The sequence below is a fragment of the Drosophila navojoa genome, chromosome 4 (genome assembly GCF_054131105.1).
Source record: "Drosophila navojoa isolate 15081-1374.11 chromosome 4, UAZ_NAV_1.0, whole genome shotgun sequence".
Taxonomy (NCBI): Eukaryota; Metazoa; Arthropoda; class Insecta; order Diptera; family Drosophilidae; genus Drosophila; species Drosophila navojoa.
Genome location: NC_142892.1, coordinates 14041085 through 14066324, shown reverse-complemented (window position 1 = coordinate 14066324; position 25240 = coordinate 14041085). Strand labels below are relative to the sequence as shown.

At 41.8% G+C, this 25240-nt stretch overlaps 7 protein-coding genes across 21 annotated transcripts in view; 4 read left to right on the top strand and 3 right to left on the bottom strand.

Moving 5' to 3' along the window:
* The first annotated feature begins 10 nt into the window (after window positions 1-10).
* On the top strand, window positions 11-2952 carry Pus7 (pseudouridine synthase 7). The gene is made up of 5 exons (XM_018100029.3): window positions 11-213; window positions 266-453; window positions 512-802; window positions 861-963; window positions 1031-2952. The coding sequence occupies exons 1-5, from the start codon at window positions 83-85 to the stop codon at window positions 2367-2369; spliced, it is 2052 nt and encodes a 683-aa protein (XP_017955518.1). The 5' UTR covers window positions 11-82; the 3' UTR covers window positions 2370-2952.
* On the top strand, window positions 2681-25066 carry LOC108650752 (uncharacterized). 9 transcript variants are annotated; one of them, XM_089259752.1, is made up of 7 exons: window positions 2681-2816; window positions 4435-4553; window positions 4616-5667; window positions 5729-6255; window positions 6331-6383; window positions 6443-6550; window positions 6609-7706. In XM_089259752.1, the coding sequence occupies exons 2-7, from the start codon at window positions 4477-4479 to the stop codon at window positions 6841-6843; spliced, it is 2052 nt and encodes a 683-aa protein (XP_089115878.1). In that variant the 5' UTR covers window positions 2681-2816; window positions 4435-4476; the 3' UTR covers window positions 6844-7706. The 9 variants fall into 9 exon arrangements, with proteins under 9 accessions (XP_089115878.1, XP_089115880.1, XP_089115879.1 ...); XM_089259754.1 differs by lacking the exon at window positions 6609-7706 and adding an exon at window positions 25021-25066 and having other exon boundaries at window positions 5729-6383; window positions 6443-6544; XM_089259753.1 differs by lacking the exon at window positions 6609-7706 and adding an exon at window positions 25018-25066 and having other exon boundaries at window positions 5729-6383; window positions 6443-6544.
* Window positions 3506-4391, bottom strand: LOC108650777 (uncharacterized). The gene is made up of 2 exons (XM_018100057.3): window positions 4070-4391; window positions 3506-4009 (listed from the first exon to the last, which is right to left on the bottom strand). The coding sequence occupies exons 1-2, from the start codon at window positions 4224-4226 to the stop codon at window positions 3531-3533; spliced, it is 636 nt and encodes a 211-aa protein (XP_017955546.1). The 5' UTR covers window positions 4227-4391; the 3' UTR covers window positions 3506-3530.
* Window positions 8239-9465, top strand: GstO3 (Glutathione S transferase O3). Of its 2 annotated transcripts, none has more exons than XM_089259756.1 (2): window positions 8239-8500; window positions 8614-9465. In XM_089259756.1, exon 2 carries the CDS (start codon window positions 8699-8701, stop codon window positions 9344-9346), a length of 648 nt encoding a protein of 215 aa, XP_089115882.1. In that variant the 5' UTR covers window positions 8239-8500; window positions 8614-8698; the 3' UTR covers window positions 9347-9465. The 2 variants fall into 2 exon arrangements, with proteins under 2 accessions (XP_089115882.1, XP_017955540.1); XM_018100051.3 differs by having other exon boundaries at window positions 8258-8500; window positions 8649-9465.
* On the top strand, window positions 9490-10598 carry se (sepia). Its single transcript, XM_018100050.3, has 3 exons — window positions 9490-9740; window positions 9791-10359; window positions 10414-10598. The coding sequence occupies exons 1-3, from the start codon at window positions 9713-9715 to the stop codon at window positions 10546-10548; spliced, it is 732 nt and encodes a 243-aa protein (XP_017955539.1). The 5' UTR covers window positions 9490-9712; the 3' UTR covers window positions 10549-10598.
* Window positions 10721-11830, bottom strand: GstO2 (Glutathione S transferase O2). The gene is made up of 2 exons (XM_018100049.3): window positions 11638-11830; window positions 10721-11492 (listed from the first exon to the last, which is right to left on the bottom strand). The coding sequence occupies exons 1-2, from the start codon at window positions 11663-11665 to the stop codon at window positions 10756-10758; spliced, it is 765 nt and encodes a 254-aa protein (XP_017955538.1). The 5' UTR covers window positions 11666-11830; the 3' UTR covers window positions 10721-10755.
* Oatp74D (Organic anion transporting polypeptide 74D) overlaps window positions 12489-25240 on the bottom strand; it is a 28471-nt gene continuing 15719 nt past the window's right edge. For 3 of the 6 annotated variants that reach the window (XM_089259745.1, XM_089259746.1, XM_030385223.2), the window contains 7 exons: window positions 24114-24157; window positions 13896-15728; window positions 13477-13840; window positions 13220-13407; window positions 13015-13158; window positions 12751-12927; window positions 12489-12692 (listed from right to left, as the gene is read on the bottom strand). In XM_089259745.1, the coding sequence (XP_089115871.1) occupies window positions 12514-12692; window positions 12751-12927; window positions 13015-13158; window positions 13220-13407; window positions 13477-13840; window positions 13896-15342 (2499 nt within the window). In that variant the 5' untranslated portion in view covers window positions 15343-15728; window positions 24114-24157 and the 3' untranslated portion in view covers window positions 12489-12513. Of the gene's footprint in view, window positions 12693-12750; window positions 12928-13014; window positions 13159-13219; window positions 13408-13476; window positions 13841-13895; window positions 15729-16005; window positions 16202-24113; window positions 24158-25240 lie in introns of those variants that run through there. The other 3 variants (XM_018100022.3, XM_089259748.1, XM_089259747.1) reach the window with 3 other exon arrangements.

Genomic DNA, 25240 nt, shown 5'->3' with positions numbered 1-25240 from the left:
GTTATCGAAACGTGGGTAACAGTATATATCGATATTGTCAAGGAATAAGAACACTAAGAAACGTTTGTATAAACAATTAAAAATGGGTAAAGAACGTGGACGAGGACGAGGACGTCGGAATTTCCAATCCAAACCGTATAACAAGCACAATTGGCGTGGACAAAAGAAAGAGCACTCAAAACATAGCAATGGCCAGTCACAATCAGTCAACAGGTGAAGTTTTATATTTCTAAGATTTCAAAGTACTCACCGGCTTTCCTTGCAGAGTACCACAGCAGAAGTGCACACTGCTTGAGAATCAGGTGGGCATTACGGAATTCACAAATGCAGACATTGCAGGCTTTACGGGCATTCTGAAGTCTCGTTTCTCCGATTTCCATGTCAACGAAATCGACACTGACGGGCACGTGCTACAGCTGAATGATTTAAGCGTGCCAAAGGCGGAAATTGAACGTTTGTAGCTAAAGTTAAGGAAAATTAGTATGAAATTTAAAAAATTTACTATTTGCAGCCGTGGATCCGGTGGTATTAGACGAATGGCGCGAAAAGCTGGCCCCAATCATTGACAAAGAAATGTGGCAGCAAATAGCCGACTTGTCCACAGCCAAATATGATAATAAGAGTGAACAGAAAGTGGATATAAACGTTAGCAACCTTACTAAGCAGGAACGTACTCTAATCCATCACCTTGTGAAACAGCTCTACAGGAACAAATTGGTATCCAAAACAATTGAGCAGCCAGCAAATCAACAGGTGGAAGAGCAGAAAATAATACGCATAGCAAAGCCCAAACCAGGCCGCTGTAAGTTATTTCTTCAAGACATAAATCAAATCTTAATTTTTTCGTATTTAACTGGTAGCTGATAGCCGTTGGAGTTTTCCACATGACTTTGTTAGTTTTCTGGTGCACAAAGTCAATATGGATACGAGTGAGGTGGCTTCAACGATAGCAAATCGCTTGACGTGAGTTCCGACATATCTAAGTGCGTTCCAGATTAATATCAGATAATTTCCACATATTTATCAACAGTCTGCATCCATCGCAGGTGAACTATTGTGGCACCAAAGATAAACGCGCAAAAACCACGCAACGATTTTGCATTAAACGTCGTACTCCCGAGGCCATCGCGAATGCTGCGCGAGGTATAGGCAATGTTTTCATTGGTAACTTTTCCTTCCGGCCTGAAACGTTGAAGCTGGGCGATCTTAAGGGCAATCGCTTCCGTATTGCACTGCGCCACATTACACATCCTCGAGAGCACATCGAGCAGGCATTGGAGTCACTAAAAGAGCGCGGATTTATCAACTATTATGGCCTGCAGCGGTTTGGCAATAGCGCGAGTGTACCCACTCATGAGGTGGGCGTGGCACTGCTCAAACGCGATTACAAGCTGGCCTGTGAGTTGATATTAAAGCCACGTGACAATGATTTGGAGTTTATGCGCGCTATACGTGAGGCTTGGTGGGAGAATCGGGATTCAGCTGCTGCTGCAGCCATGTTCCATGGAAATAAGTTCATTGAAAAGAAGCTCTTGGACGGCTTGGCCACGTATGGCGAGAACGATTACGCTGCAGCTCTGCGCCGCATTCCACGTAATATGCTACTCCTATACCCTCATGCTTATCAGAGTCTGATCTTCAATCGCATCGCCTCGCGACGAATCAGAGAGTTTGGATTAAAATTGATTCCTGGAGACTTGGTTTACGTCGAGGAAGAGAATGGTCAGCAGGTTCAAGCTCCAGAGGAGACTGTGCCGTCAGCTGGAACCGACGAAATCATAGAGGATGTGTTGGAAGGTGTAGGTGACAGTCCGCTGGAAGAGGAGTCCATATTTAAACGTAAAGTTCGCCCACTCACAGATGAGGACATAGCCGGAGGCAAATATAAATTGTCAGATGTAGTACTCCCACTTCCTGGCTACGATATAACATATCCGAGCAATGAGTGTGGCGCTTGGTATGAGGAGATGCTCGCGGAGGTAGGGTTAACGTCGGAGCAATTGCGACACAAGGAGAAAACCTATGCTCTTGGCGGTGCCTATCGTAAACTGCTCATACAAACGGACGACTTGAAATGGAGTTTTCGTCGATACAGCACACACGAGGACACACTGATAGCCTCGGACTGGGAGCAGTTGAAAAACATTGAGGTTACACCTGAGCCCCCTGAGTCAGAGAACTGCTATACGGCTCTGCTGTTGGAGTTTACTTTGCCAACAGCTGTTTATGCAACAATGCTTCTGCGCGAGCTATTTAAACAGGATACCTCAACGGCCACACAAATGCAACTGGAGAAGGAGGAGATCAATAAAAAGCTCGCACAAGAAGTTCCCACAATTGAAGCCAAAGCGCAGCCGCAGCCAATTTAAAAAAAAAAAAAAAATGCAGCTACTAAAACAACAAATCGATAAGAAAAATCAATTTACGCGCGTTCTGTGTTAGTGGCTGTGTATGTGAGTGTGTGTGTTACTTCAAACCAACCACAACAATAACAATGCGCACGTGAGTGCACGGCGCGCTCTCTTATGCTCACGTTCTCTCGCTGTTGCTCTCATCGGTCTTTTGTCTGACGCTTTGTATGTGTGCGACTGGCCAGGACTAAACTGAAAGTCCTATTCTCTGGGCATTAGTACGCTGACAAGCGAGAGCTTTGGACGCGCTGCGCAACATATAACGTCGCCGTGTTTTTGCTTGTGTCTACCATTATTGTTGTAAAAGAAGAGTAACAATAACAAATAACATACGAAGTTAATCAGAAAGTGACTGTAAATTTGTTTTGACCGTTACAAGTAATCGGAACAAAAGGAAAGAATAAGGTGAATCATACATGTATCATACACACATTAAATATACTCACCCGACCGCACACACACACATTACAATTTAGGCGCGTATTTTTAAAAAGAAATCCTTTATTAGCAATGAATAAAAGAGTTTATAATTTTGCCGTAACTAATATGCAGTTGAACAGTATTTAAATAATTGAACTATATTTATATATATATGTATATATATACATTACTTTGCATTGGCTTTGCATGCTTATCGATTTTTGTGCGTGCCTTTGCCCAAATCAATCGATAATGTGGTGTTAATGCGCTACAGCTACTACACACACATCAACTTTAGAAAGGTGGGCGACGACGGGCATGATGCATGAAGTATTAGTGGTTCATATTAGCTGATAGAGCGGCAGTTAGTGGGGTGTTGTAAGTGATTGGGGTGGGCCTAGTGCACTGCGTTGCCCTTACACTAGTAACCATGCAGGACAGTGTCATCGAAATTAATAAACTAAATGCTTGTTTGGCGTCGTCTACTCACACACCCAAACACCAACCCACCCACCCAAACCAGCCAGACATGGTTATTGGACATGTTATTGCTTGCGCGCGCACTCTTTGACCAGCAGTCAGACCTCTCAACTAACTGCGTCATAGTTGGAGTTGCTTTGTGACTTCGATTTTTGCGCCCAATACCTCCTAAGAGTGAAATAAGATACTTACAATTCGACTTACATACTCAAGACTTATTTAAATAAATATATCATCGATTTGCTCGTCGTTGAGAGCACGCAGATTGCATTTGCACAAATAGGCCACAATCTTTTTCTCAGCCTTACTACGATTGGCGCCCAAGCCCTGCAGCAGAGCCTCAATGCGTTTCATGGCGCCGTCACTGAACGATGTGTCAGACGGTGGTGGTGCTGCTGTTGCTAGCGGTGGTTGCACATTAACTGTAGATGCATGCTGTTCATCCATTGCCTCCTGCAGCGCATCTTCCTCATCGTTTTCGATGAGCTCCTCGGTGCCTTGCGAATTCCAATTAGCAGTTAGAGGTGCCGTTCTATTAACAACTTGTCGTTCACCAATGTGATGGCCATTGTTGCTGTGGTGTTTGGGTTGTGCAATGAACTGTAGCTTGGGCAAAAAGTCCCAATCGGAGTGATCCTTCAGCAGTTCTTTGCGAAACTTCTCCCGAATGAAATTCCATCGTGTTATGCAGGTGTTGACTAACGATTTGAAACTTTTAATATATAATCTCATAAAGATTGCATAGAACACTCACTAACCATCAGTTTTTAAGGATGTTGCGATGCTGCACCACAATTCAGTTTTCTTTTTCTTACTGGAATCATAAGGTGACTTACGCACTTCGCGTTCATATAAACTGGGATTGGAACGCACTAGTTCTATAAGACGATTATCAAATTGTGAACACGTGGACATTGTAAACAAAAAGTATAAACAAAATTTTCCCAACGCTCACACAGAGTGCATCAAAACAAACACAACTTGATAGTTCGATAGAAGTTTCGATAGCAACGCAATTGCAGTGTTGCGCAACGTTCACTAGTTTGTTCATTTTTGCGCGCCACTTATCGATTTTATTATTGATTTTGTATTTCTTTTTTTTTGTATTGTACCTACCAAATAGACGACAACAGTTGCGTTCGACTAACGCTTAACGGCCGCGAAAATGGCCGCCGAGAATTATCATCTGAAATGGGACTCGCATTTGTCCTATTTGAACACTTCCATTGCGACGCTCTACAAGTAAGTACACATTTATTGAGGGAAAGTAGTTAAGCTAATCAAGTTCCTTTATCAACACGCAGAAATGAAAAGTTTGCCGACGTTATGCTATACAGTTCGTATAACAACAGTGGCATCAATTCAGATATACCCACAGTGGGCATATCAGCGCACAAATTTATTTTGAGCTCCTGCAGCCAGTTCTTTGCCACCATGTTTGAGACGGCGCCAATTACAGCGCCCAATGGCGTTCTCTATATAGTGCTTCCGCCTGATCTGAGTCATCGTGCCATACAAATCCTTGTGCAGTATATGTACAGTGGCGAAGCAACGGTCTCCAATGATATCTTAAATGAAGTGCTGCGCGGCGGAGAAATACTGAAGATACGCGGCCTTTGCCGGACGAGCACTGCAAGCGGTGCTACCGGCAGTGGACACCACCTGCATCATCAGCGTGAGCCCAGTGCTTTGTATGTTTCGAATGGCACACGTTCTTCACTGGCGCCGCCTCCGCCACCACCGCCTATGTCGTCCGCACAGCTTCCCGGTGATATGTACAACAACAAGCCCAGCAGCAGTAGCAGCAGCAGCAGCTCGGCTCGTTACTCTCTAGATCATCTGCATACGCATCCACATGCACATACGCATCCCCATCAGCATCAGCACCATCATCATCAACAATTTCGCGGCTTGGGTGCTTCCGTAATGCCAAAGGACAGTCCGGTGATTGTGAAGTCACCAAAAATTGCTAGCCACACGGGTTTGCTCAGCGTGGCGAGCAGCAGCAAGCTGATTGCCGGCGGCATCTCTGTTAACAAGGAAGTAGCTATTGATCCGGAGGACAAGTGCTGCTATACAGCAGCGAGCCAAGTCGAAAGTCTACCACAATCAGCGACAGCAGTTACAACTACAGTGGCTGCACCACCACCACAACAAATGTCCATTTGCACAGAAGTCGGCTGCAACAGCTGCCCACTGGCTGCGCCGGCCACCGAACCAGCGGACTCCACATTACGCCGTTCGGATTATGTAGAACGTGAACGTATGGTTGAGGAGCCACTGTGCGAGCGAGAAAGAGACGATGTGGGCATGGTCTACGAGAGACGTCTGCGCCGCGAGCGATCCTGTGAGCGAGGTAAAACTTTGGTACTCTGAAAGAACAGTACTTGTATAATCGGATTTCTGTCTATTTGTAGCCCCACCCCACGAATACTTTGGCCACGATGCCCCGCACTATGAGCATGTGGTCAAGTCTTATGAAGTAACGACAGCACCACGCCTGGCCACGCCCCCACATCCGCATAGTTTTCTGACCATTAAGCAGGAGCCAACCGATTGGTCAACGGGCAATCAGTCAGGAGCGCTGCCAAACGACAACCACGACCTGAGCCAGGAGGCGCAGCTGTCGCCGAAGCAGCCGCTGGACTTTAAGATGAACGCTGTCAAGCTGGAGGCAAACTCGACGCCTCAGGACGATTCCGAGGAGCATACGTTACGTGATTACAACAATTTCAAGCTACTCGTTTGTGAGATCTGCCAGAAGTCGTTTGAAGATACCAAAATGCTTGTGCGTCACCTGGGCACCCATGCTGCCGAGCCAACGAGCAATGTGATGGGCAGCAGTGTGAGCGGCACGGGCAGCAGCAGCAGCTCCGCAGCCAATAGCAATCTGGCGCTGAGAGCATTGAAGACCTATGTGCCAAAGAAGCGACGCAGAGTGTCGGTGAGTGCCGTTGGATCCATTGGTGTGTTGGACAAGCCCTTAACTCTTCCCATCCCTCATTCGCATGCACAACAGCAACAGGAGAACAACATGGATCATGTGACACTGCTCTGCGATCTCTGCTCCACGTAAGATCGAATGGCATTGCAAACCAAATGTCAATATATAGCGTTTCGTTTCGTTGCAGTTCCTTTGAAACGCCTGCGGAGTGGGTGCGTCATATGAATAGCCAGCACACGGAAATCGAGCTAGCCATGTTCAATAGCAAAAAGGATGGCGAACAGAAGGGGTGTGTGTGATAAAGCTCTGCTTAATCGAGCAATTGTTGAACTCTCTGTTCACTCTGTTCACAGCAGCAGCAGCAGCAACAACAACAACAACAATTCTTCTACTGCCTCCATTGGCCAAATGCAGCACACAGTCGTCAGCTCGGCAGTCGCCAACTCGCCAGGAGCCGCAGCTGCTGTGGTGCATAAAAAGTATTTGAGTGCCAGCCGGCTGGGTGGTGGACAAGGACAAGGCCTTAGCAGCAGGGGAAATGGCGCCACGACCGCATCACCGGGGCTGGCCAACAGCTCAACCGCATGAGCCCAGGCAGAAGCACAACTCCAATGACAACAACAACAACAACTAGAGCAACAACAAGACCACCAGCAGTCAGGCCACGAGTGAGAGAAGCAATAAGATGAACATTTTTTGAACAAAATCAAGTCGTTCCAGAAATCAAAAACAAAAAACAAATTATAAAAATTATTTATACGAAACAGCAAGAACCGTGATCAAAATGCAGCAAACACAGCATATTTTATAGAGCAACAAAAGAAAGAAAAAAAACAAAATACCAAATGAGAATTGAAATTAACTAAAACAAAAAACTACAGCTTAAAACGAAACTGTAAACGAAACTTAGGATCGGAATCGTCAGGCAACGATGCAAAACAAACAAAAACATACGATTAATACTTTAACTCTGTAGTATTTTAAAATCTATTGTAGTTTTAAACTTTATTCCCCACTCGCGAACAGCAAAAGGCGCAATTATAGCGAATCCCAAACATTTGAAACAATTTACAAAAAAATAAGAGTTTATATCAAATGTAATATTCGAGTCAAACATTTTTGTTTAGTGATTGAACTAAAAACTTCAACAAGAATTATCTAACTAATTTTGATGGAATTATTGTTAGAGATCTTTTGAGTCCAATGAATGTTTTTTCAATTTTAAACTGAAAAGCAGCTTTCAATTATTTTTTAATTCAAATAATAATAGCTTAAACTCATTTGAATGTTTTATATGTATCACATATTTTGTGTTTTTTGCTGCATATATATTTTTTATATATTTATAAACACTTCGTTGGGTAGAGTTTTTAAGCATTTTGTAAATAGGATAAGTTAATTTTTTTGAAGGGCCGCCGAATCGAACATTTTTGAAAAATTACAAAAAATAACTACTTATGTATCTAAATGTGTGTACTTAGTAGTTGACAATTCAATTAAAATCTAAAAGTTGTAAAGCGGAATTTCCCCTCTACAAATATTAAAATATACATATATACATATATACAAAGCAACATACATAACTATGTATACATATATACATACGTATGTATTTGCAAATCATCGTGATTCTTAACTAATTAAATGGATGCGCGTATGTGTATGCGAAAACAAATACAAATGCAAATACACCTACATACTTAAATACGAAAGTGGTGTACAACTAAAACCGAATATGTAGCAAACGCGTTTTATTCGCATAATAAACAACAAGAAATCGTTTTTAAATAAGCATAAAGCAGCGCAACAATTTAAGAGAGACTGAATAAGGGAGAGAGAGAGAGTTCGCAAATATGGAATGTAAAGAACGTAACAGTTGGAGCGCGCCATATTTAATGTTAAGCGCAAAGAGCAGCCGCTACGCTCACGTATTTCATAACGAATGTTTGTTTGTCGCTCACTATCGGTTGCTCTTTGCATTTGCCTGAACGGCCTTACCTAAAAGGAATTTCACATATGCCAGCTATGGCAACTGAGAGAAAATGTTCGACTCTTAACATTTTTGCAATCAATGTCATTTAAGTAAGAGCAACGGCGCTTTCTTATTTAGTTGCCTTTAACATTTGTGAGCAGGCGAGTCAATTGCTGGACAAGGAGTTAATTAATTTTTTTTGCAAAACGTCTTTCTTTGGCCGCATCAAACTTCAACCATTAATTATGAGTGCTGGCAAGCATTTGGCGAAAGGTACGTCATTCATTAGATAAAATAATCACTCATTCTCTGCGTGTTCTTTGGAAAGAAACAAGTTTGAAGTATCCAGAAATATTGCGAGACATTCTTATCGGTTATTTTTATAGAATGACTAATCAAAATTGAAATGTTAATGTTGTAGGTTCTCCACGGCCGGCGTTGCCTGATGATGGTGTGCCCCGGCTATATTCTATGCGCTTTTGCCCATATGCCCAGCGTGCTCATTTGACGCTGAATGCCAAAAAGGTGCCTCACCACATCATTTACATTAATCTAACGGAGAAGCCCGAGTGGCTGGTGGACTATAGTCCTCTGCTGAAGGTGCCGGCACTGCATTTGGTTGGCGAACGCAATCAGCCGGCTCTGATTGAGTCGCTCATCATTGTAGAATATCTCGATGAGAAGTATCCAGAGAATCCACTGCTCCCCAAGGATCCACTGCAGCGTGCCCAGGACAAAATCCTAGTAGAGCGCTTTGGAGCTGTGACCAGCAACTTTATGAAGATTATAGTGCACAATGCAGAACCTGATGAGCTCTGGACTGCTTTCGATATATTTGAGGAGGAGCTGGGAAAGCGTGGCTCGGCCTATTTCTCTGGCAGCAAGCCAGGCTTCGTGGACTACATGATCTGGCCCTGGTTTGAGCGTCTGCCTGTGATCAAGTTTGTACTCGAGGATCGCTATAATTTTGATGTCAAACGGTTCGCCAAGCTCAATGCCTGGATTGAGCTAATGTTGAAGGATGAGTGGGTTAAGTCGTTCTATGTCACGCCTGAGCAGCACGTGGAGTTCTGGCGCACCCGCAAAGCCGGCAATGCCAACTACGATATGCTTGCTTGAGCCATAATCACAGATTAATCTCGTTGTTGTACACTTTTGTGATCTATTTTGATCGGAGTTAATGCAAAACATTTTGAGTTTATACAAATAAAGAATTGAATATTTTTGATCAGCTTGAATGTTTGTGGAACATCCAAAAATATTATCTACATGTCTAGTTATAGCAACTTAGACAGGCTTCACTGTACCGGTTTTATGTGTGTCACACGCCGCAATACACCCCCAAAGGTTCACACACAGCCCACCAAGTTCAGCCACGGTAATGCACACCTTTCGGCGAAGGGCACCTCAATTGAAAACCTTATAAAGGTGCTGATTAACTGAGCTCCAAGCACCAGTTGCGTCTCGCATCAAGCAGCACACATCATGAGCAGCGGCAGACACTTGGCAAAAGGTAAGCAGCAACGCAGTCGGTTCTACTTGCTCAACAAATCTAATCTTCAGGCTCTGGGACGCCCGATGTGCCCGAGGATGGCATCTTAAGGCTCTACTCCATGCGCTTCTGCCCCTTTGCCCAGCGCGTGCATCTGGTGCTAGATGCCAAACAGATACCCTATCACAGCATTTATATAAATCTCACAGAGAAGCCAGACTGGCTGTTCGAAAAGAATCCCGAGGGCAAAGTCCCAGCGCTGGAGCTAGTGCGCGAGCCAGGTCCGCCAGTCCTTACCGAGTCGTTGCTGATATGCGAGTACCTGGACGAGCAGTACCCACTGCGTCCGCTATACCCACGTGATCCGCTGAAAAAGGTGCAGGAGAAGCTGCTCATCGAACGCTTTGGTCCCGTTCTTGGCGCCTTCTTTAAGGCCTCCGATGGCGGCGACCTGGAACCCTTCTGGAGTGGGCTTGATATATACGAGCGAGAGCTGAGCAGGCGTGGCACGCTCTTCTTTGGCGGCGAACAGACGGGCATATTGGATTACATGATTTGGCCCTGGTGTGAGCGGCTGGAGCTGCTGCAGCTACAGCGCGGTGACGACTACAACTATGACGAAAAACGTTTCCCAAAGCTGGTGAGTGTTTAAATCTGTCAACTGATGCTCTCAAATATCATCGTTGCCTTGCAGACGGAGTGGCGAGAGCGTATGAAACGTGATCCTGCTGTGATGGCCTTCTATATGGAAGCCGAGGTGCAGGCTGAGTTTTTGCGCACGCGCAGCGCCGGCAAACCCAACTATAATCTTTTGGTCAAGGATGCTTAAGCTGTGTCCATATTTAAGGGAGCAATAAATATGTTTGAGCTAATCTTTAAGAGCACGATTATACTTGGGTTCCCTTAACAGGTTTCTCTTTTAAAACTCTCGTTGAACCTGTAAGAAAAAGGCCATGGGAATATCAATGATATTGAGGCACATTACACCAAGACTTATAAGATCACATTTCAAGAGTAATTTATTATTGGGCCTGAATTATTCCATGAGTTCTTCTGTAGCAACTGGGAAAGCTATATCATAGTTGGGCTGGCCTTCCTGGCGCGTGACCATGAATTGGGCATGCGTCTCGCTATCCAGCGCTATTTCCTTGATAGCCTCATCTTTTTCCATCAGATCAACCCAATCGAGTAGTTTAGCATAGCGAGCTCTGTCCAGTTCATATTCCCCGGGCACTACATGCTTGAGTGCTGGAAATCGTTCGAACCAAGGCCAGATCATATAGTCAACCATTCCAATTTGGGCGCCACCAAAGTAGGGCGTTGCACGCTTGGTCAGCTCCTGCTCGAATACATCCAAAGCATTCTCGAAATTAGGCAATGCATCCTCTGGTGGATCTTTGGTGAACAACACGGGATACACGGCATCGATAGCTGGGGACAGGCGCTGAATGAGTATTTTATCTTGAGCCTTCTGCAAGGGATCTTCGGGAAGCAGCCGACGCACCGGGTACAGCTCATCCAGATACTCGGCGATGACTAAAGATTCCACGAGAGCCGGTTGGCCAGGCACAGCAGTTAACTGAATTGCTGGCACCTTGCCCAGTGGACTGAAGTCGGTGTACCACTCGGGTTTCTCGGACAGATCAATGTAGATCTTGTGATGTGGAATATGTTTGGCAGCCAGCACCAGCGAAGCGCGCTGGGAGTAGGGGCAAAACCGCATAAGGTAGAGGCGCAAGACTCCATCATTTGGCAGCTCAGGCTTGGGCGAACCTGTTCGTGACGCATGCATAAGGCAGAGCAGATAGGTGAATGGTCTCTGATGTGTGTCATGGGAAACTACGTTTTGTAACTGTCTCAAAAATATCGGTAACGTGAAACCGACGTATTGAGACGTTTAGGTGACATTGAAACTTACCTTTCTTAAAGTGTTTCAGCACGTTCATGATGTCAATGATATCGTAGCGCTCACTTTCGTGCTCAGCTGCTATTTGATAACAAACTTTGAGTTTGTAAACAATTTATAATCTACATACGAAATTTTTCTCTCTGGTTTTGTTACCGAACGAAGCTTTTATGTCTAACAGCTGAATGCCAAGTCAGTAGGCTGTTAGCTTACAGTCTGTTAACTTGAACGTCATGCACGTGCTATCGATAAGTGCATTATCGATAGACTGAGCAGCAGGTTTAAATTCAAATGCCAAACAATCGTTACACTTTAGACATAATTTATATTTCCATTAATTTCTTTTCGTATATCTTTTATATGACAAACTTATACATTTATTTTGAATTTTAACTAAAATTTAACTACCACAGATAGGTTGCAACTATATATTAAATGTATATATAATATAATTTGATACATACATAAAAACATACATAAAGTTATATAGATTTTCGTATTGTGTGTATATGTATATAATAAATGTTTTACTTGTAAATTATGGTCGCTGATATAATTATATTAGATGTAACTCTAAACAGATGTAGTTAGACAATTTCTAAATTTCTATAACGTTGAGATTTACATGAATAATTTGTTTATATATATATAATTGTATGTTATAAGCATGTACGTACGTATTTTATGTATGAGCGCATTTATAATTTTAATTGAGGTCCAGATATGACCACTTAACTAAATACATAACTCTTGCACTACGCTAAAAAACTAGACAAAATGATAACTAATTAACAATTAAGGTAAACATTTATTGGAAATCTTGCAATGTGTATGTGTTTGTGGGTTTGGGTTGGTTTTTGTTGTTCCTCTTTTTCGTATTTGCACGACTCAGACCGTCGTATCCGGTGGCGGTGCAATGGGTTGCTTGGAGTCGGAAACATCGAAACGTGTAGCTGTCGCATTCGTTGTACCGTCCTGCTGATCCGGCGCTATATCAATGCGATGCGCCTTCCGCCAAACGACCAAATCCATGAGGAACGCCAAAAACATAATGCCAGCCGTAATGCCTGCAGTAGACAGAGAATTGCAGTGCCTGTTACCCGTTGATGGAGTTTCTGAACTTACCCAAAAAGTATTGCCGGAAGGTATCCGCATCGTAGAGCGAACAGGCGCCATGTTTGCCACAAACCGATTTCCAGATGAGACAGGCCGAGTCCACCACAGCGCCATAGATAATCGGGCAAGGAACATTACCAAACAGGCCAATGGCTGACTGGATGACGCCCATGGCCATGGCTTTATCTAGTTAGGGAACGTAAAGTTCATGAGATTAGACTCGGCGCCTGGTGGATAGGCAACAAAATGTATGATCGCTGAGCTTGAACTTACCTTTAGGATGTGTACAGCGCATGACGAGCAGCATGCTGCCCACCTCGGAGGTGGAATGCATAAATACGCAAATGGCAAAAATCGCTATAAAGTAGATGAAGTTCTTGCAGTTATTATCACAGTAACCAGTGACTGCCTCAGCAACTGAAATGTGGTAAATATTTAATATGAGTGTCAAGCAATGGATTCACATGTCAGAATTTACCATTTGGAATGCAAGCACAATCGGTGTAGAGTGTGCGATTGTCGCTGAAACGCAGCTGGGAGCTGCTGCAGCCGGCATGGCAGGCCGAGATGTACATTTTGCCATCGGTGCCGCAAATGGGCGCGAAGTTCTCCTTATCACAGGTACAGTTGAGCACGGCGCTGCAGGCGGGCTCAATCATGGCGGGGCTACAAAAGAGAAGGGAATATCATGAGTCACTGTTCTCAGATTCACTGATCGTGAGCTGCTACTCCCACCTGTTGGCATCGCCCGGCTTGTAGCCAGCAAAATCGTTGGTGCTGCAGCCGATGAACATGAGTATAATCATGCCGGCGGAGTAGACCAGCGCTGTGAAGGCGATCCAGGCGGCAACGCCGCGAGCCGTTGGCTTGCGCTTCAATATGAATAGACCTGAGATGACGATGCCAATGCCCATGACGAGAATGCCACAGAAGGCGGCGATCATGTTCGCATCGTAGGTGGCCAGTCGGAACTGCGTCTCCAGATACTTGGGCAGAAATGTGTAGAGTCCCGCAATGGGCAGCAGGTGAAAGACGCACGAGGCTGTGCGAAACATGAGTATATCGTTGCTCAGCTGGCGGCGCACAGTCTTGGGGAAGTCTAGAGAGGATTACATAGATTATTTCTCTTCAATATTAATCGTAGTTCCGCTTACCCTTCAGCTTGGGTTTCTCCTCCGGCTCGGGTGCAGCGGCAGCAATGGCGGCAGCTGCCTGGGTCTGTTGCTTGCCGCGCAGCTGCTTGGGAAACGAGAACATGGCAATGGAGGCGAGCAGCATGAGGCTGCCGATGGCAACGGGTCCCAGCCACCAGGCGCCAATCCAGCGCGGATCGCTGGCATCGAAGCCCGGATTGGCAAAGTTCACATACCAGCGCGTGCAGAAGCTGCCCACAATGAAGCCGGAGGCGGGGCCCAGGATGCGCATGCCAATCGTAACGGCCATGTACATGGGCGACTGCTTGCTGCCCACGTTGTCATCGATGTAGGGTATGCCCAGGGTGGCCACAGCCGTCTGCCCGATGCCCGAGCTGAGCAGACTGCCAAAGAAGATGCAGAGCACGATGACCGTGATCTTGGAGTGCGAGGCTTGCTCCAGCTGGCGCTGCTCATTGCATTCGTTGCCAGCCAGTGTGCCGTTGCCGCCCAGCGTGCAGAGATTCGGATCTGTGGCATTGCTCCACAGGGGCGACGAGGCGGCGCTGATGGCCGGCGTCTGTGGCTGCAGGAACACGCTCGACTGCATCAGCTGCTCGCCGAAAATGAAGTGGGGCAGGGCACAGGCGAAGGCCGCGATGGAGAACAGCACCATGCCGCAGGCGATCCAGCGTGGTCGGTGGCCACGCCCCGCGAAATAGGTGAGCAGCATCGCAGTGCTGATCTGGCCCATCTCGCTGGCGCTGAGCAGAAAGCCCGTCGTCTTCGACTTGATCTGGAAGAGCTTCTCGATGGTGGTGATCACGGAGACGAAGTACGTCATGTACATGCCCTGCAGTATGTAGGCCAGCAGGAACACCACCATGAACACGTGCGTCGAGGCAAAGCGACGCGCCCAGCGTGGCCGGCAGCCAAAGAGTCCACAATTGGAGCCCTCATCGCCGCAGCCATTCAGATCCGAATCAAAGTCGGATTCCTCGGATTCACTGCCGCGTGCCCCGCCACCGGCGCCGCCGCCGGGAGGCAGCTTGTAGCCGCCAGTCAGTGGTGCCTGCTCGTGCGCATACTTTTCGCGCAGACTGTGCCCGTTGCCATTGTTGTTGCTCAGCAGCCCGTTCTTCAGGTTGTTGATGTCCTCCGACGCCTTCCACTCGTTGTTGTTGCTCGGCGTGCTCTCGTACAGCATTGTCGTGGGCGCTGTGGGCGTGGCAGTGCTCACATCACCCCCATTCGTGCTGTTGTGCTGTGCGAGCAGCGGCGTAAAGGCCTGCGTCGAGTCACGCCTGCCGCCCCCGTTCTGATGGTAGCCATTGCCATTCGTCTGCTGCTGCTGTTGCTGCTGATGGGCGTGGCCATTGCTGGGCCTCGACTGCTTCTGTTGTCCATTGGCTGCAGCAGCTGCATCCACCACAGGCGGCGCCTCAACATCGCCCTGACTCTTGCTCATGCTGCACGTTGCGTATACGTAATGTGGAACGCTCCGGCTGACTGCTACTGCTGTTGCTTGAACTGATCCTAACTCAGAGCGCTTTACTTGCTTGCAGTTCCCTAACTGCTGCTTCTTCTTTTGTATGTTGTTTAGTGACTCTGGGATATTTGTTGTTCCATTTTATTTAAGCAAGTGGCGGCTGCAACTACATTGGAAATGCATCAACTGAAATCTCTCAAAGACAATCCGTCTGCTCCCTGACCAAGAAGCAATTGGGCTTGTGTGGTGTGTGTTGTTGTATGTGCGCTTAATGTTGTCGTGCCTGGCCAGCAACGAGGTAGTTTTGGTTGTTGTTCGCGTTGTTTGTTGTCAGTTACTTCAGTGTTGCAATATGGCAGTGTTATCTAAGGGCAGCAAACAGATCAGAAAGAAAAGAATTAATATAATAAAATGATTTATTTTTGCAATAATTAAACATAATATAAATAATAAAAAGGAATATTTATATTTTTAGAAATATAAATTACTTATATCAACATCAGTAATTTTCTGCATACGCCACACGTGAGAATTGCGTAGAAAGGTCTTTTGCACGCACGCGCCTTTTGGCTAGGCAACATAATATTTAACGCCACATGTATTTGCATATAAACGTACCATTAATACTTTGTCTATATTTACTCTAATACACTCAGATAATCACTATTCAATTTTATACCTTGTAGTTACTATCTATTCGGTAATCGATTCTAAATCATTCAATTTCCAATTCACTAAACAGCAAATCACGTTCGCTGTGGGGCGTTAAAAATCAAACTAAGCGAACGAAGCTCAAACGCAGACTGCAAAAAGCGCAACGGGGAAAAAATAAAAATCTATACAAAAATATATATAAATAAAAAAAATTGTAGCACAAAAAACCAATTAAAAGCGCGTTCAAAGTAAATACTGGAAGGCGGCGGCAGCAGCAGCAGCAGTCGCAGTCGCAGTCGCTGTGACTGAGACAGCGGCTTATCAGCTCATGCACACACACACACTCAGACAGAGAATGTATACATATACACAGTGCGTCAACAAAACGCAGCGCACAGCTACAGCTACAGCTACAGTTATATATATGCATATATAGTAACACAATTTGTACAGTCCATATCAAAAATATGAAACAAAAAAAAGTAAAAGCAAAAATTGCAATCAAAAATTTTTTTTTTTTGCCGAAAAAAACGTTTTTTTGTGATAAGCTTTCAAGGTTAATTGATTAGAAACTTTTGTTTATGGCTTCTAATAATAAAACATAGTATACTGTAAAGGAATTCCCAATTGAAATTATTGCAATTTTTGGAGAATTTATCCAATCATATACTTTAATAATTTTAATGCAAAATATTTTCTGAAAGTCTTAAAGCGCTAGAAATAGTTTTCAATATATAAAAATATATATAGCAAGCTAAAGATTAGATCATTAATCAAGATTGACACATTAGAATGCTAAACTATATATAATATATGTATAATCATTTAATAAATTTCAATAACTGCTTGCAAAAGCAAATATTAAAACAGTTTGTATAGATCGCATTTGGTTCGTATCTCTTGCTGGCATTTATTTTATTTGATTTCTTTTGCTTTTTGTCTATTTTTTGTTTGTTTGTTGTCAACAATTTCAATGTCAGCCAAAAAAAATATTCGCATTTTGTTGTTGTTGTTGCTGCTATTTTAGAGAGTCTCAACTTGTTTAATGGCCCCACTTCTATGCGGCATGTGCATATAGTATGTGGAATAGCTATTATAATATGTATAAAAAGCTATGACACAATAAAGTTCTGCTAGACCACGCTCCCCTTTCATGCCCCTGCCTCTCTTTCGCACACTTTCTCTGCCTTTCTCTGCAAGCGCAGTTGCTGCAGTCGAAATCTTATCGAAATAACTGAGCTGATAATGAAAGTGAAACCTGCTACGCTCGAGTGCGAAAGAGATGGCAACTGGATGAGATGCAATCATAAATGGAATGTACAGATACAGACGCTTTATGCTACATAATATACTCGTAATATCTAGAGTGCTCATTATATGTACATATCTATCTATATATACGTTCAGGCCATGCTGTTAGAATTTGATATCATTTTTGGCTGCTATAGGGTATAGGATTAGTCGTTCCGCTGAGAGTTTAAAAGCAATTGCGCATTTTACGCAAACTTATTTTGCGTTCTTCGAATTTGAACAGTTGCTAAAAAGATTTTAGCTTTTGCTCTGCATAATTCGAATTTGTTTAGACTTAACAGTTGTTGTCTATGTTAAGCTGTTAAGCCTATTGATATATAACATAGACTTCAATGCTAACATTAACAGTGCAGCGACTGCAATCGCAAGCAGCCCAAGATGTGACTGTTAAAAAGTTTCATTCAGCTAGATTCATCTAGAATTCGAAATTGTGTTTATTTTATGTTCAGTTTGTGCTGTAAGCTAAGCCGCTAACTGCAATTTGCTGATTACACTTGATAGCAAACATTTAAAGTGATATGAATGCCCCATTCGTTGCAGTTGCAGTTGCAATTGCAGTTGGCAAATATGCAAAGCAGATTGCGTTGCCTCTGCTGCAGTTGGCCTATGCACTTGGCCAAGAAGGGCAGACTGGTTGGCTACTTGGCTAGCTGCTTGGTTGGTTGGTTGGTTGGCTGCCCAGCTACCAGTTCCACACAGTTGAGAGGAGAGAATGCTGCCCAAGTACCTGACCATTGAGGACAGGTAAAGCACATTGAACTCATCCTGGTCACTGAACGAGCCGCTAGCTGCCCGTGCTGCACGCCTTAAGCAACCTATGCATGAGTGTGTATGTGTGTGCGTGTGTTTGTCTATTATTGTTTTAAATTCGGTTTAATTTGTTTGTTAATTGCTGCTCAATTTGTATTGCTGCTTACATAAATGTGACACTCGATATAGATACTAGATGGGTTTGATTTGCTGCTGATTTGCTCATGTCAATCATAATCAATGCAATTAAAGCCTTTTACGAAACCTAGTCACAGTCACTCGCACACCCTGGGTTTCCATTTCAATTGAGCTGGGTGATAAATATTGATGCCTAGAATCGATATATCGATGGGAAATACGTTGAAGGCGGTTGACGACGACGGCGACTTGGTGCTTGCCACACTCAGTGCGTGTCGTTTTTCCGGTTTTTGTGGCCACGCCAGCTGCTCAGCTGGCAGAGGCGGAGCAGCGGCAGTTGGGGGCAGCAGCCAAGTGCTTGCCACATCTTCCGTCTTCCGTCTTGGCCAAGACGACGTAACTGCTGCGGCTGCGGCTGCTGCTGTTGTTGCTGACTAAGTTATTACGCGATCTTGTTTAGCTCAGGTGTGTGTATGTGTGTGTGTGTGTGTTTGTGTTTGTGTGTGCATTTGAATTGCGCAAGCGCAACTATTGCAAATTGCATGCCAAGCAGCTCAGTTGCCGCTGCATGCCAACATGCAACAAACCAGACACACAGGCAACACCGACAACACCGACAACAGCGACAACAGTTGCTGACAAGCGGCAACAAGTGCCAGCCAACAAAAGCCACTGTAGAAAGCTACAACAACAATTGTTGTTGCCGCTTAGAAGCAGCATTGAAAGTAAATTGCAGACTAGCATAAAGCAAAAGCCACAACAGAGTCAAAGTCGAAGTCAAGCTAAGAATTGTTGTTGCTGGCAGCCCCAGACCCAGCCCCAGCCCAAGTCGGAGTCAGAGTCGTGGCTGGAGTCCCAGTGCCGGCCATTATCATGCTACCATCTTCATAATGAGCTAAGTTGGAAAAAAAAGTGGTTTAGCCACATTTCACTTTTAGCATAGAAATCATTTAGAACTTGTCTGCAACTCTTGCTTTATGTGGCCATTTATTATTAGTCGAGAAGCTCACCAAGTTTTTTCTCTTTGTCCATTTTGTTGAAAACGGCTGTGGAAAAGTATTCTATTTTCGAAATAGAAATGGGCAGATGGCTTGAGAATATGCCCAACATTTTGGGCATATGAGCAAAAAGTCAAGAAAATAAATTATTTTTGTGGCATAGAATATAGGAAGACACACCCGGATGATCTATAGTACAAAGAAGTAATAATCTATTATGTAGAATACTCTTTTGTCCATAGTTCTATTTGTAGAACAACTTTCATCAAGGCTTTGTTCTCGAACTGTATGCAAGACTCTAATATACATACATATATGTAGATCATCATCATCATATATGATCGTATCGAACTCAGAGATCAGAGCTAATTTAAGGAATACTATTAAAAACCAAATAGAACAGAGTTCTTTTTAAAAATGTCTATTATAAGAATCAATATATAATTAATTATAATTGTTTTGTTTTGTTTTTTTTTTTTACCATAGTCGAATGACTAACACCAAGATGAAGGAACAGCTTTCAAAGGCGTGATACGTTTATATATAGATATTATTTTTCAATTAGTTAAAATTATAAACAACTTGAATCACCTGCAGCGCATAAAAAATATACATATATATCATTATATCCATATATAGTAGGTAATAGGATAGTCATGGGGCAAAGTAGCTCCTTAGATGCGTCACATTCCCTGCTCAACTTCATATTCGAGTGGCTATCAGCAGTTTTGTTGCTTTTGTTGTAGTTGTTGTTATTGTTGATATTTATATATATGTTTCTCCGGCTTTGTCGCCTTGACTTTGACCTTCACACCGAAAGCCGAAAACCGAATACCGAAATTAAAACCAATTCAACACACAACAACAAAGTTGAGCGGTTTATTTTGTTGCGAATTTATTTCGCTTATTTATTTATATTCATTTTTGAACAAAACTTTAGACCGACGCGACGGAAGCAAGAGAATACCCACAAAAAAAAAGGTCTCAAACAAAATTTGTTTATCACATTTACATATGTATATGAAGAGCATTTATACATGTATATGTATCGTCTGTATTGTATATATGTATATGTATATTATTATAATTGAACTCGCATTTTATATGTTTATAATGACAGTTTTATACACTATAAATGTAGAGAGCATAATTTGCTTCGGGCTGAAGACTTGAGTCGATTCTTGAGTCTCTGATCTCTAGTCTCTTTGTCTATAACATTTCCATACTCTACATTTCCTTACTCTTTCCAGTTACTCAAAGTAAGCGCCGAAATTGACTCAGTTCACAGAAAACGCAAATCGACTCAGAGAAGGGCTCTTGAGTTTATTTTTCTATTTCGAGTGACGTTGGCTGGTGTATAAAAGGCGAGCCTGGGGCTGAGCTGCTTTAGTCGCCCTTCGGAGCTCCTGCTGATCAGTGGCTGTGCAAGGTGTATTTTATTTTGTTTTAATATTAAGTACATATTATATTTTTATGAATTTAATAATGTATATATATTTTAATTTGTATTATGTATTATGTGTGTATGTAATTTTTTATATTTAATATTCTCATTTTTTTTAAGTATTCAATCAAATTTGTAAAATGATTTAAAAACTGTTATTTATTTATGTTATATATATTTAATTTAATATAATAGTTATATTGTTCATCATGATTATGACAATAATATTAAGAGCTATCATAAGCATGTTGGTGTTAATGAAAACGATTTTAAATGACAATTAAATGTTAATGATTATTATTATAATGATGTTTATTTTTATGATAATGCATAATCATTTTTGGCGATATTTTCCTTCATAATTATCATGATTATGATCAGCTAGAGTCTCGGTAAATCTCCTACGTAATGCCACCCGACAAACGTCCTCTTTCTTCTGTCAAGCGTAAAGTGTCAAAAATAATAATTGGATCTCCCTTTATTTAACAAAATTTAATTTGAATTTTATTATAGCTTTATTTTTCGGAGAATGATTCATGGGCTTTACATATATTTCATTTTATGGGATTGTAATCCTATTATGGCAAAACATGAAAATGTGACCAAAATCCAGAGGAAAAAAAAAAAAAAACGATGGAAACAAAAACTCGGATTATAAAACAATTATTTTTATTGTTGTTCGAGCTGTTTGGAAATGTACGATCCCGATTAACTGACTTACCTATATGTACATTTGGTTTTTAAAGTGGAACACGCATGTTCCGACTCAAATATATATATCTGTGTATATGAATATATGATTCATGGTACGATGACAAAAGGTGCGGCAACAAGAATTGAGAAGAGCAACAACAAATGGAACAACAAATGGAACAACAACAACAACAAAATAAACATGCATGCGAAATATTTAAATTTCAATGCAAACGAAATCTGTATACACTTTCATATATATTCAAAGATGTATAAATATATGTGAATGTGTAAATACAATTTAAATATATTTTCTTTGCCTTTTCGAGAACAAGTTTTTAATTATTAACTCAAATAAATTTTAAACCAGTTTTCATATAAGGAGTGTGTATTTTACTGCTATTTCTAGAAAATGCAGCTAAACACATATCAGAATCAATATTCCTTGCTCTATAGGGTACGCATAAAGCCAAATACATATATACAAAAATAAGAAGAAGAAAGCCAAACAGAAAAAAGTTTTTGCACATGGCTTTAGTTTATATATTTTATTTATTTTGTGCGCCGCAGTTGCTTTTCTTTATGCGTACTTTTAACAACAACAAAAACACAGAGAGAAAACAAAAACAAGCAGCAAGCCACAGTGAAGCAATGAACGACTGGCAGATACCGCACAATGTCTACAGATCCTTTACGAAAATGTTTTCTTTAAACTATTTTGTAATTATTTTTTAATGGAAGTAAAAAGTCAAAAGAAATTCTAATGCTCTTTCGGGCAATAAAGTTGTCAGCTCCTATATATTACTTACATTTGCAGTATACCCCATTGCAGGCATTGCCAATTTGTACAGGGTATATTAAGAATAAATGAGAAAAAACAAACTTCCTTTTTGGCGGCGCTTGTTAAAAATGCCAAAAAAAAAGCCAAAAATGAAGCAAAAGAACAGCAGCCGCAAAACGAAAGCTAAAAAATAAAAAGAGTATATATATGTATATATATCGGAATATATATAAATATATATAAATAAGAAGTGTACGAAGAGGCGAACAAAAAAAAAAATGAACAACCTCAAAATGGCAGCGAAGTGTGCATAAATTTTTGAAATGACCGAAAGAGCCGAAAAAAAATTAAATAAATAAAGATACAAAAATGAAGAGAGACAGCGAACAAGAGAGAGAGGGAGGTAGGTAGAGCTGGTGAGTAAGAGAGGGGTAGATATAGAAAACGAACGAACCTAATGAAATGCAATCAAAAATGCATTTTAAGAGAAGTCTGCATTAAGTCGGGAGCTGCTGCTACATATATACGTATATACCTGGCCGTATCTGGTGCGCAGATCAGGCGAAAAAGAAGCTGAAGAAGATGAGAAAGAAGCAGAAACACAAGCAGCAGCAGCAGCAGCAGCAGAAGAAGTTGTTCAAATTTATTTAAGCATATTGCCGACAAAAATAAAATAAATTCAAGCGTTTGCCTTTTGCCAGCCCGCCACAATTTACATTTGTCATTTCGATGCACAGTGGTACGAAATTGTCAAATTTTAGAGAAGTACATTAGTGTAGAATTTCAAATATTTGAATACTTAGTAACCAGGGCTACCACATGAAGCAGTTAAATCAATACAAGCTGCAGATAAGTGTGACCAGGGCTGCAAAGTGTAGCAACACAAGCTAAATATTTGTTTAGCTCCAGTTCAAGCGTGTTCTAAAATTATCAAAGCTATTGTAGTCCAAAATTAAAAAAAAAAACGAGCTGCAGCCCTTTGACTTTTCATTTCACAATTCATTTCAAAGCAAGCTTTAGGACTCAAGTAATTTTTCATATTTGACTTTAATGCTCAAGCAATAATTCTGAGCCACTGTGCTGTCAACATTGTCTTCGTCAAAAGGAAAACCGAAGTAACCAAGTAGAAGCTAAAATATTTGTTCTTAATTTAAAGAGAACCTTTATTCTTCTGATTGATTGAACTGCTGATTTAAGCGGCTTTTTTTTTTACGTTCTGGGCTCAGGTCCTGTCCAAGGGGCCCGGTGAGTGAACAAGGTGCGTTGAGGTGTTAACTTGACTTAAATGTCGGTACCGTTATAATGCTAATTGAAGTCTTATAAATTGTTCAACATTTTCTTTTGGCCGCTTCCTTCTTTCTTTTACTTTTATTTTAATTTCGCATAAGACTCGTCAATTTTTTCTTTTTATGTGCATTGATTTTTGCAATTAACGCCTAATTAGCTGCCAGCGTACACAGACACTCCAAATATTCTGTGGCTCGCATAATATTTAGTAGTTGGCCGTCCATGAAATCCATTCGCATCGCCACTCAAAGTGTCAAGTGCGTTTGCCTAGGGACACGGACTGAATCTACGATTTCCTACATAGAACTAGTCGACACTCTGTGGCTCTGTTTGAGTAGGTCTCTTATTCATCATCATCATTATCATTATTTGTTTATGAACGTACTTAACAGTTTTTTGCGACGCACTTTTTCGACTACCTGGCCCCAACTCTCTTTCTCTTTCGCTCCTTCTGGCCACACACTCACCTCAACAATATTTTCAATTGTTTAAAAATTCTGCGTGCGTGAGTTGATTTTTTTTTTTAAACCTTACTTTGCATTGTTGTATTTTTTGGGTTATTGCTTCTCTGGTTTTTTTTTTTTTTTTTTGTTCTTTTGTATGAATTTTTAACTGCCTTTTTTTGGCGTTACATTTTAAATTAAGTGTTTATTTAAGGCTGGGTCCTAATACGCGAATTGTATTGTTTACTTACTTATTGTTTACTTTAGTTGAAGTTGGCATTTGTTGGATTGTTGGCTGCAAAAGAAGCGAAAAATTTCAGACTATTAGAGAAATGGATGAGTAATATATTCTAATAGATAACTTACATATAATTTTTGTAGAATATAGTATGTAGTTAATAAAATATGTAAATATGTCAAGAAAGCTCATGAGTTTTGAAAAGTAAATAGTCTTATTGATTCTGTTCAACTATGATTATGCTAAAAATTATTTGTATTTGGATTCGTTGGCCTAGTGCTAAATAAATTTTCCTGGAACTCAAAATGAAGATTAGAATTTTGTGTGCCTTCAAGCATATGGAGTTTTAATTATTATTTACTTAATCAAGAGACTCCTTTAACAACAAGAGCAAGTCCAATTAAAATAGTTAGCTATTTTAGGCTCAACTTATTTTTAGGGCTGTTTCAGATGTCTAAGTATTTATGTAAGTATGTATGTATGTGTGTATATATGGTTCCACCATCTTAATTAACTGCTTGTTTCGCAGAGCAGCGTCATTTAAATGCAAAATGCTGGCCATAAAAATAAGAAAAACACCAAACAGCAACAACAACAACAACAACAACAACAGCAAAAAGCACCACAAACTGCACGTTTAGTTGGCTCATAACAATTACAGCAAAAGTGATTAACAGCTATAAAAAGCCAACGACAACAAGAATCAGAGCAACAACAACAATAACAACAACAACAACAACAGCAACAACAAGTTGAGCTGATCAGCAAAACAAGTTCGTCGCTTGCATTGCGTGTGAAAACAATTTATGAACGAGCATTTAAACAATTTTTTGCATTGCAACAAAAATAATATTGCAATAAAAAACGCATTACAAGGGGGCAAAGTGTACAATGAATGCAAATGTTGTCTACATCAGCAGCAGCAGCAACAACAACAACAACAACAGCTGAAATCGATGTGAACGAGCAACAACAATGGCTGCACGCCAGCAACAACTACAAATGACGACAACAACTACAACTACTATAACAACAATAACAACAACAACAAGAATAAGCTGTATAAAAATAAAAGATAAATGAGCGCAAATGTCTGTCAGTCTGTCTGTTCGTCTGTTTCTCTCGCTCTGCCATATGCGT

Bases quoted from the DNA above. Each gene is read 5' to 3' on its own strand.
- GstO3 (XM_018100051.3), top strand. From the start codon at position 8,473: ATGAGTGCTGGCAAGCATTTGGCGAAAG. The intron at 8,501-8,648 runs GTACGTCATTCA...TTAATGTTGTAG, and splicing joins TGGCAAGCATTTGGCGAAAG to GTTCTCCACGGCCGGCGTTG.
- LOC108650752 (XM_089259749.1), top strand. From the start codon at position 4,477: ATGGCCGCCGAGAATTATCATCTGAAATGGGACTCGCATTTGTCCTAT. The intron at 5,668-5,728 runs GTAAAACTTTGG...GTCTATTTGTAG, and splicing joins CGAGCGATCCTGTGAGCGAG to CCCCACCCCACGAATACTTT. The intron at 6,551-6,608 runs GTGATAAAGCTC...CTCTGTTCACAG, and splicing joins GGCGAACAGAAGGGGTGTGT to CAGCAGCAGCAGCAACAACA.
- se (XM_018100050.3), top strand. From the start codon at position 9,713: ATGAGCAGCGGCAGACACTTGGCAAAAG. The intron at 9,741-9,790 runs GTAAGCAGCAAC...TCTAATCTTCAG, and splicing joins CGGCAGACACTTGGCAAAAG to GCTCTGGGACGCCCGATGTG. The intron at 10,360-10,413 runs GTGAGTGTTTAA...GTTGCCTTGCAG, and splicing joins AAAAACGTTTCCCAAAGCTG to ACGGAGTGGCGAGAGCGTAT.
- GstO2 (XM_018100049.3), bottom strand. From the start codon at position 11,665: ATGAACGTGCTGAAACACTTTAAGAAAG. The intron at 11,493-11,637 runs GTAAGTTTCAAT...CGTCACGAACAG, and splicing joins GCTGAAACACTTTAAGAAAG to GTTCGCCCAAGCCTGAGCTG.
- LOC108650777 (XM_018100057.3), bottom strand. From the start codon at position 4,226: ATGTCCACGTGTTCACAATTTGATAATCGTCTTATAGAACTAGTGCGT. The intron at 4,010-4,069 runs GTTAGTGAGTGT...TCAAATCGTTAG, and splicing joins AACATCCTTAAAAACTGATG to TCAACACCTGCATAACACGA.
- Pus7 (XM_018100029.3), top strand. From the start codon at position 83: ATGGGTAAAGAACGTGGACGAGGACGAGGACGTCGGAATTTCCAATCC. The intron at 214-265 runs GTGAAGTTTTAT...CTTTCCTTGCAG, and splicing joins CAGTCACAATCAGTCAACAG to AGTACCACAGCAGAAGTGCA. The intron at 803-860 runs GTAAGTTATTTC...TTTAACTGGTAG, and splicing joins AAAGCCCAAACCAGGCCGCT to CTGATAGCCGTTGGAGTTTT.